The following is a 12,863-nucleotide window of genomic DNA, read 5'->3' on the forward strand; positions in this document are numbered from 1 at the left end:
ATGCTTTTCTTTACTAAGCCATATAGAAGCGAATGCTTTTCTTCACTAAGTCATATAGAAGTAAATGCTTTTCTTTACTAAGTCATATTGAAGTAAATGCTTTTCTTTACTAAGTCATATAGAAGTAAATGCTTTTCTTTACTAAGTTATATAGAAGTAATGCTTTTCTTTACTAAGTCATATAGAAGTAAATGCTTTTCTTTACTAAGTTATATAGAAGTAATGCTTTTCTTTACTAAGTCATATAGAAGCGAATGCTTTTCTTTACTAAGTCATATAGAAGCGAATGCTTTTCTTCACTAAGTCATATAGAAGCGAATGCTTTTCTTTACTAAGTCATATAGAAGCGAATGCTTTTCTTTACTAAATCATATAGAAGCGAATGCTTTTCTTTACTAAGTCATATAGAAGCGAATGCTTTTCTTTACTAAATCATATAGAAGCGAATGCTTTTCTTTACTAAGTCATATAGAAGCGAATGCTTTTCTTCACTAAGTCATATAGAAGCGAATGCTTTTCTTCACTAAGTCATATAGAAGCGAATGCTTTTCTTTACTAAATCATATAGAAGCGAATGCTTTTCTTTACTAAGTCATATAGAAGCGAATGCTTTTCTTCACTAAGTCATATAGAAGCGAATGCTTTTCTTTACTAAGTCATATAGAAGCGAATGCTTTTCTTCACTAAGTCATATAGAAGCGAATGCTTTTCTTCACTAAGTCATATAGAAGCGAATGCTTTTCTTCACTAAGTCATATAGAAGCGAATGCTTTTCTTTACTAAGTCATATAGAAGCGAATGCTTTTCTTCACTAAGTCATATAGAAGCGAATGCTTTTCTTTACTAAGTCATATAGAAGCGAATGCTTTTCTTCACTAAGTCATATAGAAGCGAATGCTTTTCTTTACTAAGTCATATAGAAGCGAATGCTTTTCTTTACTAAATCATATAGAAGCGAATGCTTTTCTTCACTAAGTCATATAGAAGCGAATGCTTTTCTTTACTAAATCATATAGAAGCGAATGCTTTTAATCGGAAATTATTCTTAAAAACCATACTGTTCTCAGCCGTATTTCAGTAAAATACAGGTGACCTCCATTTTTAGCCAACACTTACAAAACCATAATTTCAGTCTGAAATTCTCAGCCGTATTTCAGTAAAATACAGGCGACCGTAATTTTTAACCAACAGTGTTAAAAAACAGCAATTTTAATATGAAATTCTCTTTTTAAATGTACTGTTCTCGACCTTATTTCGGTAAAATACAGGTGGCCTTCATTTTTAACCAACAGTGTTAAAAAACAGTCATTTTAATAGGGAATTTTCCACACAAAATATACTCTTCAGACGTATTTCAGTAAAATACAGGCGACCGTAATTTTACCCTACTTTGTTATTATTTTTTTAGTGGTATGGTGACCGTAATATCACTCCTTTACGTCAATATATCCGATTTTAAAACGGTCACTGTCTGGCAATATACATTCCAGAATTTTTACCATTTTTTTACGGCAAATTTTTAACGGTGAGCAAAATTATTATTATCATTATTATTACAAGCTAAGCTACAACCCAAGTTGGAAAAGCAAGATACTATAAGCCCAAGAGCTCCAACAGGGAAAAATAACCCAGTGAGGAAGGGAAACAAGGAAATAAAAAAAACGATATAAGAAATAATAAACAAAATAAAATATCTTAAAAACAATAACATCAAAACAGATATTCCATAAAAAAAGACTATATAAAAGAATTAGAAATGGATTTCCTCTTTCTAAGATAGACATGAAATATTCATATATATTTCTAGGAGCCTTCGAGGTTAGCACCAATCTTCTTCTCTCATTCGGGTTAGGCCTACGTGATGATATGAAGGTGGCAGTTTCGCCGGGATAGGCCATAAAAGGTAACCAAACAGCTGAGCAAATTGCCTACCATGAAACAGCAATTTTTTTTTTATTTTTTTATTTTTTTTTTTTTTTTTTTTTAAGCGGGGAGGGGGATTGAAGGTTTAAAGCCCACTCATGAATAGCAGAGGTAAGGGACAGTGACATTGCCCTAGAGACTGACCATACACAGTATACATGATTAGCGTCCAAGCACCTATCTTAATAGTATCATGGTTTGAAGGCCACTATCTTATAGTTTAAAGGCCGCTCATGAATGGCAGTGGCAAGGGAGAGTGACATTGCCCTATTAGGCTGGACAATGCCCAAGAGACTGACCGTATATACATGATCAGCGTCCAAGCCGCTATCTTATAGTTTAAAGATCGCTCATGAATGGCAGTGGCAAGGGACAGTGACATTGCCCTATCAAGCAGGACAATGACCAAGAGACTGACCATATATACATATGAACAGCAACCAAACCCCTCTCCAACCAAGCTAGGACCAAGGAGGGCCAGGCAATGGCTGCTGATAACTCAGCAGATACACCTATTGGCTCCCCAAAATACCTCATCTTTAGCTCACAAGGATGGTAAGGAACTAACCGAAGGAACTAACGAGTTTGAGCGGCACTCGAACCCCAGTCTGGCGATCATCAGGCAAGGACGTTACCAACAGGCCACGACGGGAACGAATACTATACAGCATTTTAAACAAGAAAGTTGAATAAGGAATGATAATCGAGTTTTGAATTCATCTGAATAACATCTACGCATATAAAATAAGTTGAAAAAAAATGTTTTAAAAAATATAATTGATGGTATTTACAATTCAAAGTAATCATTACCTCTTACAAATCAAGCAATGACGTGACTGACCAATTTCTTTTCTACTTATCTACGTAAAAATACTCTACATTTTTGTCATATAAACGAGAAGGTGACAAAACGGGGAGTAAATCAAATAATGGCAATGAATGCATGATAAAAACCAACAATAACAATAGACTCTTTCGCTATGGTAAGCAGCTCTTCTAGGAGAAGGACACTCCAAAATCAAACCAATGTTCTCTAGTCTTGGATAGTGCCATAGCCTCTGTACCATGGTCTTCCACTGTCTTGGGTTAGAGTTCTCTTGCTTGAGGGTACACTAGGGCACTCTATGCTATCTAATTTCTCTTCCTCTTGTTTTGTTAAAGTTTTTATAGTTTATATAGGAAATATTTATTTTAATGTTACTGTTCTTAATATTTTATTTTTCCTTGTTTCCTTTCCTCACTGGGGTATTTCCCTGTTTGGGCCCCTGGGCTTATAGCATCTTGCTTTTCCAACTAGGGTTGTAGCTTAGCAAATAATAATAATAATAATAATAATAATAATAATAATAATAATAATAATAATAATAATCGCCTATAACTAAGTTGTAACACACTCTACGGTGTTTGAACTCCATGTTTCATTTACTATGAGGTTATTTTGGTTGATTGGTACTTTGATGTGCCACACCCAAGGCACGGGGCACTTTCTATACCAGCAGTTCATAAGCTAACAGTATTAACAGTAATTAACGGAATTCTTAAGGTACCTGGAAGCCGAGAGACCATCAAAGTAATATCAGGATTCACTTTAAACTTGATCATCTGGTGAGAGGGGGTCATCGGACGAGTTCACGTACGAACGAACACGCCATAATAGGCATATATTTGCTCATACTATGGGAATGTATTTTCTCCCATTATGGGCATATATTTTCTCCCATTATGGGCATATATTTGCTCCCATTATGGGCATATATTTGTTCCCATTATGAGCATACGTTTTCTCCTACTATGGGCATATATTTGCTCCCATTATGGGCATACGTTTGCTCCTACTATGGGCATATATTTGCTCCCATTATGGGCATACGTTTGTTCGTACTATGGGCATACGTTTGCTCCTACTATGGGCATACGTTTGCTTCTACTATGGGCATACGTTTGCTCCTACTATGGGCATACTTTTTCTCCCACTATGGGCATACGTTTGCTTCTACTACGGGCATATATTTTTCCCCACTATGGGCATATGTATGCTCTTACTATGGGCATAATTTTCTAATACTGTGGGCATCATCATCTAACACTGTGGGCATATATTTCCTCCCACTATGGGCATGTTTGCTTCTATGTATACACATTTCCTCCCACTGTGGTAATATATTTGCTCCAACTGTGGGTATGTATTTGTTTCAACTGTGAGTATGTATTTGCTTCAACTGTGGGTATGTATTTGTTTCAACTGTGGGTATGCATTTGCTCCAACTGTAGGTATGTATTTGCTTCTACTATTGGCATACATCTTCTCCCCCTCTGGAAAAGTGTATGCTCTTACTATGGGCATAATTTTCTAAGTGTGGGAATATATTTGCTCCTACTATGGGCATACATCTTCTCCCCCTCTGGAAAAGTGTATGCTCTTACTATGGACATAATTTTCTAAGTGTGGGAATATATTTGCTCCTACTATGGGCATATACTTTCTCTCACTATGGACATATATTTCCTCCTACTGTAGCCATATACTTGCTCTTACTATTGGCATATGTATGCTCTTAATATGGGCATATATTTATTCCCACTTTGGAGCATATTTTCCTCAATATTTACCGAAAATTACTCATCTAAGTATGAAAACCTTACAAAAACCTCGAAAATTACTTATCTAGGTATGAAAACCTTACTAAAATCTCGAAAATTACTTATTTAGGTATGAAGACCTTACAAAAATCTCGAAAATTACTTATCTAGGTATGAATCCCTTACTAAAATCTCGAAAATTACTTATCTAAGTATGAAACCCTTACTAAAATCTCGAAAATTACTTATCTAGGTATGAATACCTTGCTAAAATCTCGAAAATTACTTATCTAGGTATGAAAACTTTACTAAAATCTCGAAAATTACTTATCTAGATATGAAAACCTTACTAAAATCTCGAAAATGACTTATTTAGGTACAAAAACCTTACTAAAATCTCGTATTTCTCAAGATATGAATATGCTAATGGACATATGGACAAACAATATAAAAACAACATATTTACAACTAAAGGAAAACCTACTTCATGAAAACAGAAACCCAAAGAAATATCAACCCCCAAGAAACTCCAGGAAGAGAGAGAGCTAAGTCCAGCCAGACCAGAACAGAGTCCCAGACTCCTATTCCGAAAAAGGAAGATAGATTCCAGCGCGGAGAGGAGATGCTATTGTGATGGTAGTCAAGGCGGTGGATAGTGGGCGGAGCCAGACTAACGTTACCACGTATCCTTTATTTCTACACTCCATCAGAAAGGAGGAGGAGGAGGAGGAGGAGGAGGAGGAGGAGGAGGAGGGTGGAGAATTCCCCATTTCCAGACATTAGCACAGCCGCTGACGCACCACCCGCCAGTGTCCGCCCCCCACCCCGGGGGGCCGGTGGGGGCTGTACAAGTCATCTATTTCCACTCCATCATCTATGATGGCAACACTGTCTGCCTGTCTGTCTGTCTGACTATTTTGACAAAGTCTGGCTGTCTGACTATTTTGACAAAGTCTGGCTGTCTGACTGTTTCCTTTGTCAATGTCTGTCTGTTTCCTTTGCCAATGTCTTTGTCTGTTTCTTCTTTCCCATGTCATCATTTGACAATATCTGGCTATTTTGTCAATGTCTGTCGGTCGGTCTGTCTGTCTGTCTATTTTGCCAATGTCTGTCTGTCTGTCTATTTTGCCAATGTAGATCAGTCTGTCTATCTGTGTCTATTTTGCCAATGTTTGCCAGTCTCCCTTGTCAGTGTCTTTCTGTCTGTTTCCTCTTTCCTATGCCATCATTTGCCAATATCTGTATTTTCCCAATGTTTTGTCTGTCTGCCTCTCCTTTCCCAATGTCTGTCTATTTTGCCAATGGGTTTGTCTGTCTCCTTTCACAATGTCTGCCTATTTTGCCAATATGTTTGTCTGTGTCTCTCCTTTTCTAATGTCTGTATTTTGCCAATGAGTTTGTCTGCCTGTCTCCTTTCCGAATGTCTGTCTATTTTGCCAATGTGTTTGTCTGTCCGTCTCCTTTTCCAATGTCTGTATTTTGCCAATGTGTTTGTCTGCCTGTCTCCTTTCCCAATGTCTGTCTATTTTGCCAATGTGTTGTCTGTCCGTCTCCTTTTCCAATCTCTGTATTTTGCCAATTGTTTGTCTGCCTGTCTCCTTTCCCAATGTCTATCTATTTTGCCAATTGTTTGTCTGCCTGTCTCCTTTCCTAATGTATATCTATTTTGCCAATTTGCTTGTCTATCAGTCTCCTTTTCCAATGTCTGTCTATTTTGCCAATATGTTTTTCTGCCTGTCTTCTTTCTCAATGTCTGTCTATTTTGCCAATGTGTTTGTCTGCCTGTCTCCTTTCCCAGAGTCTGTCTCTTTGGCTAATGTATTTGTCTGTGTCTCCTTTCCCAATGTCTGTCTATTTTGCCAATATGTTTGTCTATCTGTGTTTCCTATTTCCCATGTCATCATTTGCCATTGTCTGTCTATTTTGCCAATGTGCTTGTCTGTCAGTCTCCTTTTCCAATGTCTGTCTCCTTTCCCAATATCTGTCTGTTTTGCCAATGTCTGTCTTTCTCCTCTGTCAATGTTTGCCCGTTTCCTCCTTCCCATATCATTTGCCAATGTCTGATCATGGCGATACCTAAACCCTTTCAGCACGTTAAGTCATCCCCCACTCAATCGCGAATGCAGTTAAGGTCAAGGAAAAAAAGAAAGCAAAGGAGAAAGCCTGCTGGTGAATTCACCTGTCTAAAAACAGTTTTCCACCCTCCTTAAATACAACACAAATCATCAATTCATATATATTTTCCCCTCCTTCCCCATCAGCATAGTTCTCCCTCTTCATACAGGACATTCCACTTCTAGGAGCATTGTTCCTGGAATAATAATAATTCAGAAATCCCATCAAGAGCTTTCTGCGTGATCATGAACAATCATTTCTCTTTGTCATGGAGGCGAGGGGGCGAGGTAGGATAACCAGCGTGGTCTTAAGGGCTGCAGTATGTACATAAATGGCACTTTGGTCCTGTTGTTATTCTTAATTTTCGCAGCGCGGTCGATAATTTAACCGCGCGGTTGATAATTTAACCGTGTAACTTAACCGCGCGGCCGATAATTCAACCGCGCGGTCGATAATCTAACTGTGCGGTCGATAATTTAACCGCATGGTCGACAATATAACTGTGCGGTCGACAACTTAACCGCGCGGTCGACAACTTAACCGCGCGGTCGACAACTTAACCGCGCGGTCGACAATTTAACCGCGCGGTCGACAACCTAACCGCGCAGTCGACAACCTAACCGCGCGGTCGACAACCTAACCGCGCGGTCGACAATCTAACCGCGCGGTCGACAATCTAACCGCGCGGTCGACAATTTAACCGCGCGGTCGACAACCTAACCGCGCGGTCGACAACCTAACCGCGCGGTCGACAATCTAACCGCGCGGTCGACAATCCAACCGCGCGGCCGACAATCCAACCGCGCGGTCGACAATCCAACCGCGCGGTCGACAATACAACCGCGCGGTCGACAATCCAACAGCGCGGTCGACAATCCAACCGCACGGTCGACAATCCAACCGCGTGGTCGACAATTTAACCGCGCGGTCGTAAATCTAACCATGCGGTCGATAGTCTAACCGCGTGGTCGATATAACTTAACCGCATGGTCGAATAGTTCACAGGTAACCTACCCTAGATGAAACAACCAGTGTGATTTATAATTTGAAAGAATTTCCATGCAAAATCTCATGACATGAGTAAAAACACCCAAAAATAAAAATCATCAATATTTTTAAAACTAAATAATATACTAAAAATAATTCAGAAATCACACCAAGACCTTTCTGCGTGATCATGAACAATCATTTCTCTTTGCCATGGAGGCAAGGGGGCGAAATACAGCATTAAGGGCTGCAGTATATACACAGGTGACACTTTGCCCCCTTTTGTATTCTTAATTCATAACCATTAAGAACATCGCTCAACCGAGTTTAGATTTACATCTATCAATGCTTTGGCCAACACCTCCACATCCAAGCTAAAATCGCGGCCCTGAATCTGATCATTCCTTTTTATGATGGTCATTTCAGCATTCATAAAGAACTATGACTTGACCATAAACATAAAATAAATCGATTCAAGGCAGGAGGACTTCGTAACACCGTGCACTACTTACAACAACCAGAATAACATCAAATGCAACAGTTTCCAGTCCACTGTAGGACAAAGGCCTCAGACATGCTCTTATTCATGCCTGGGTCATTTTCATCGCCACGCTGGCAACTGCAGCCGTTTCTAGTTCACTGCAGGACAAAGGCCTCAGATTTGTCTTTATTCATGTATGGGGTTTGGTCCTTTTCATCTCCACGCTGACAACTGCAGACGTTTCTAGTTCACTGCAGGACAAAGGCCTCAGACATGTTCTTATCCATGCATGGGACATTTTCATCACCATGCTGGTAACTGCAGCCGTTTCTAGTTCACTGCAGGACAAAGGCCTCAGACATGTCCTTATTATTGTCTGGGGTTTGGCCATTTTCATCACCACGCTGGCAACTGCAGCCAGTTCTAGTTCACAGCAGGACAAAGGCCTCAGACATGTCCTTATTATTGTCTGGGGTTTGCCCATTTTCATCACCACAATGGCAACTGCAGCCAGTTCTAGTTCACTGCAGGACAAAAGCCTCAGACATGTCTTTATTCATGTCTGGGGTTTGGCTACTTTCGTCACCACACAAACTGCAGCAGTTGCTATTTCACTGCTGGACAAAGGCCTCAGACATGTCCTTATTAATGTCTGGAGTTTGGCCATTTTCATCACCACGCAGACAACCGCAGATTGGTGATGGAAGACTTTAGTCAGCCCAGCAAACCAACCTAGTGTGGGTGCTCCTGACTAGTACAGCTTTACTGATCATGGGGATAAATTGTCAGAACCTCATTGGTCATTTTATTTTAGCAATGCAAAATGCATTTCTGTACCGGCACCTCAAACAAATTTGAAAAAAAAAATCAATCGTATCTCTAGGGCGTTTTCCACCGCGCGGTTAGATAAGCGGTCGATAATCTAACCGCACGGTCGATAATTTAACCATGCGGCGATAATTTAACCGCGCGGTTGATTGTTCAAAGTTAGTATAAGGATTAATTCACACGTAACTCACCCTAGATGTAACTATCATTACGATAATTAATTTAAAAGAAATTTCAAGCAAAATCTCATTACATAATAGAAAAAAAATACATAAATAACAATTATCAATATTTTCATAACTAATTATAACTAAATAATATTAATACTATAAATTAAAATCAGATCAATGTACTATAATAGCCGATACTAAAATTCAATTATAGATACAATCATTGTAAATGTAAATAAAAAAAAAAATTCCCTGAAGACATTCTATAAGGAATAACTAAACCAATTTTCTTGGAATTGCTTCTAGCATTGCAACGTGGCCCACATAAAACTTAATTTAAAAGGACCACCTTTCCCAGGCAAACAACTGACCTTGAGTCTCTCTCTCTCTCTCTCTCTCTCTCTCTCTCTCTCTCTCTCTCTCTCTCTCTCTCTCTCTCTCTCTCTCTCTACAATATTTTTTCAATGCTACAAATGCACTTGGAAATTAAAGAACCACACAAGATATAATTCTTAAATACTATTCAATAAAGTTCAACATTCATTGTTTCTCAACATTCACACACATACAAATACATAATAAACATATCAAGCCAAAAAATTAAAAAGTAAATAACTTAAAAGTTCGCATAAATGTAAAACTCATTATATTGGTTTTATATTTAAGGATTAGAATAAATCTGAATTGAGCAGTATTATACCATCTGAATTGAGCAGTATTATACCATCTGAATTGAGCAGTATTATACCATCTGAATTGAGCAGTATTATACCATCTGAATTGAGCAGTATTACACCCTCTGAATCAAGCAGTATTACACCCTCTAAATCAAGCAGTATTATTCCATCTGAATCGAATAGTATTATACCCTCTGAACAGAGCAGTATTATACCATCTGAATCGAATAGTATTATACCATCTGATTCGAACAGTATTATACCATCTGAACAGAGCAGTATTATACCATCCGAATCGAGTAGTATTACACCCTCTGAATCAAGCAGTATTATACCATCTGAATCGAATAGTATTATACCCTCTGAACAGAGCAGTATTATACCATCTGAATCGAACAGTATTACACCCTCTGAATCAAGCAGTATTATACCATCTGAATCGAACAATATTATACCATCTGAATCAAACAGTATTAAACCATCTGAATCGAGCAGTATTATACCATCTGAATCGAACAGTATTATACCATCTGAATCGAACAGTATTATACAATATAAATCGAGCAGTATTATACCATCTAAATCCAGCAGTATTATACCATCTGAATCGAATAGTTATCATACCATCTGAACAGAGCAGTATTAAACCATCTGAACAGAGCAGTATTATACCATCTGAATCGAGTAGTATTATACCATCTGAATAGAACAGTATTATACCATCTGAACAGAGCAGTATTATACCATCTGAATCGAACAGTATTACACCCTCTGAATCAAGCAGTATTATACCATCTGAATCGAATAGTATTATACCATCTGAACAGAGCAGTATTATACCATCTGAATCGAACAGTATTACACCCTCTGAATCAAGCAGTATTATACCATCTGAATCGAATAGTATTATACCATCTGAACAGAGCAGTATTATACCATCTGAATCGAACAGTATTACACCCTCTGAATCAAGCAGTATTATACCATCTGAATCGAATAGTATTATGCCATTTGAACAGAGCAGTATTATACCATCGAAATCGAGTAGTATTATACCATCTGAATCGAACAGTATTACACCCTCTGAATCAAGCAGTATTATACCATCTGAATCGAATAGTATTATACCCTCTGAACAGAGCAGTATTATACCATCTGAATCGAAAAGTATTATACCATCTGAATATATAACACAGCTAAGAACACGGTTCAACGCTTTAACAGAAAAAAAAATGGTAATAAATTCCTCTGTATTTGGCAGTGTGTCAACCAGGAACTCCCAGAGACGATAGAAGCTGATGCCCTGCCAAGCGAGTAGCACAAACTAGTAATAATAATAATAATAATAATAATAATAATAATAATAATAATAATAATAATAAAAATAACAGTAGCCTATTTATTTCCTAGTTTACTTTCCTCACTGGGCTGTTTTCACTGTTGAAGCTCTTTGGCTTTTAGCATTCTGCTTTAACAACAAGGGTTGTAGCTTAGCTTGTAATAATAATAATAATAATAATAATAATAATAATAATAATAATAATAATGGTGAAGGAGTTTTTTTTGCAGTTTTGTTTTATTTGCATATATATATATATATATATATATATATATATATATATATATATATGCATATATATATATATATATATATATATATATATATATATATATATATATATATACACATAGATTCTTCATAGAGATATTTGTGGTATATAATGTATATATTTAGAATACAGTATAATGTATATATGTAGAATACAGTATAATGTATATATGTAGAATACAGTATAATGTATATATGTAGAATACAGTATAATGTATATATGTAGTATACAGTATAATGTAAATATGTAGTATACAGTATAATGTATATACAGTATGTAGCATACAGTATAATGTATATATGTATTATAAAGTATAATGTATATATGTAGTATATAGTATAATGTATATAAACAGTGTATGCTGTATGTATATACATAAGCAATACATCTCTATGTATTTATGTAAATAATAATAAATCCATATAAATTAAAACATGGAAATTGAAAATTAAAATTATCTGGAAGAAGCCATTTCCAGAATAAACCTTATCAGGGAGACCATAGTGCCTGGAACTACCTAATACGTCTGGAAGGACGTACCGCTGGAACGCGTGGGGGCGTGGGTGGCACTCTGGAGGCACTGGAGAGATGGTTGCTGTGTGCGTGGGCGGTTTGTGGGAGGAAGGGCGTGTGTGGGTGGAAGAAGCGATTACTTCAAAGGATGTGTGAGACAGTTAAAGGTATTGCTAAGAGAGAATTAAATGGTGTAATATCCGATGCATGAAATGATCTTTTTTTTTTTTTTGTAATTCAACGGAGGGCGTGGGTGGCTGTGGGGAGAGGGAGTGGGCGCTGTAAGGAATGGGTGGCTTGGAGAAAATGGGCGGTTTTGGGGAGTGGGCAGTTGTGGGACTGGTCGGCTGGGGAGGGGGGAGTGGGCGGCATGGTTGAGTGGGTGGCTGGGAAGACAGGACGGGCGGCTTGGAGGGAGTGGGCAGCTTGGAGGAGGTGGGCGGGTTGGAGTGAGTGGGCGGCTTGGGAGACGGGAATGGGTGGCTGTAAGGAATGGGCGGATTGCGGGATAGTGGGCGGCTTGGGAGTGAGTGGCCGGCTTGGGAGGGAGTGGGTGGCTTTGAGAGTGGGTGGCTTTGAGAGTGCCTGGCTGGGGAGTGAGTGGGCGGCTTGGAGGGAGTGGGCGGCTTAGAGGGAGTGGGCAGCTTAGAGGGAGTGGGCGGCTTAGAGGGAGTGGGCGGCTTGGAGGGAATGACTGGATGGGGAATGAGTGGGCGGCTTGGAGGGAGTGGGCGGCTTGGAGAGAGTGGGCGGCTTGGAGAAGGAGAGAGTGGGCGGCTTGGAGAAGGAGAGAGTGGGCGGCTTGGAGAAGGAGAGAGTGGGCGGCTTGGAGAAGGAGAGAGTGGGCGCCTTTGTGGAAGGATTGAATCTTATATAAGTGTTTGTTCCTTTGTTTGTATTAGTTAAGCTTTTTTTTATCTTTTGGTTAACAATGACGAGTTGATTGTTGATAAAGAAATAATAACGAAACAATTGTATT

General features: G+C 38.5%; 2 protein-coding genes across 2 annotated transcripts in view; one reads left to right on the plus strand and one right to left on the minus strand.

The window, feature by feature from the left end:
• LOC137639460 (uncharacterized) overlaps nt 1-10,392 on the plus strand; it is a 23,308-nt gene extending 12,916 nt beyond the window's left edge. Inside the window, exons 2-3 of the mRNA XM_068371733.1 lie at nt 5,214-5,405; nt 9,757-10,392. Coding sequence (XP_068227834.1) covers nt 5,214-5,405; nt 9,757-10,392 — 828 coding nt within the window. The remainder of the gene's footprint in view (nt 1-5,213; nt 5,406-9,756) is intronic.
• Nucleotides 10,393-11,888: 1,496 nt separating this feature from the next.
• LOC137639461 (uncharacterized) overlaps nt 11,889-12,863 on the minus strand; it is a 1,893-nt gene continuing 918 nt past the window's right edge. The window contains exons 2-3 of the mRNA XM_068371734.1: nt 12,127-12,578; nt 11,889-11,966 (exon numbers count right to left, since the gene is read on the minus strand). Of these exons, the coding sequence (XP_068227835.1) occupies nt 11,889-11,966; nt 12,127-12,578 (530 nt within the window). The remainder of the gene's footprint in view (nt 11,967-12,126; nt 12,579-12,863) is intronic.

Source organism: Palaemon carinicauda, chromosome 4, assembly GCF_036898095.1.
Source record: "Palaemon carinicauda isolate YSFRI2023 chromosome 4, ASM3689809v2, whole genome shotgun sequence".
NCBI classification, from domain to species: domain Eukaryota; kingdom Metazoa; phylum Arthropoda; class Malacostraca; order Decapoda; family Palaemonidae; genus Palaemon; species Palaemon carinicauda.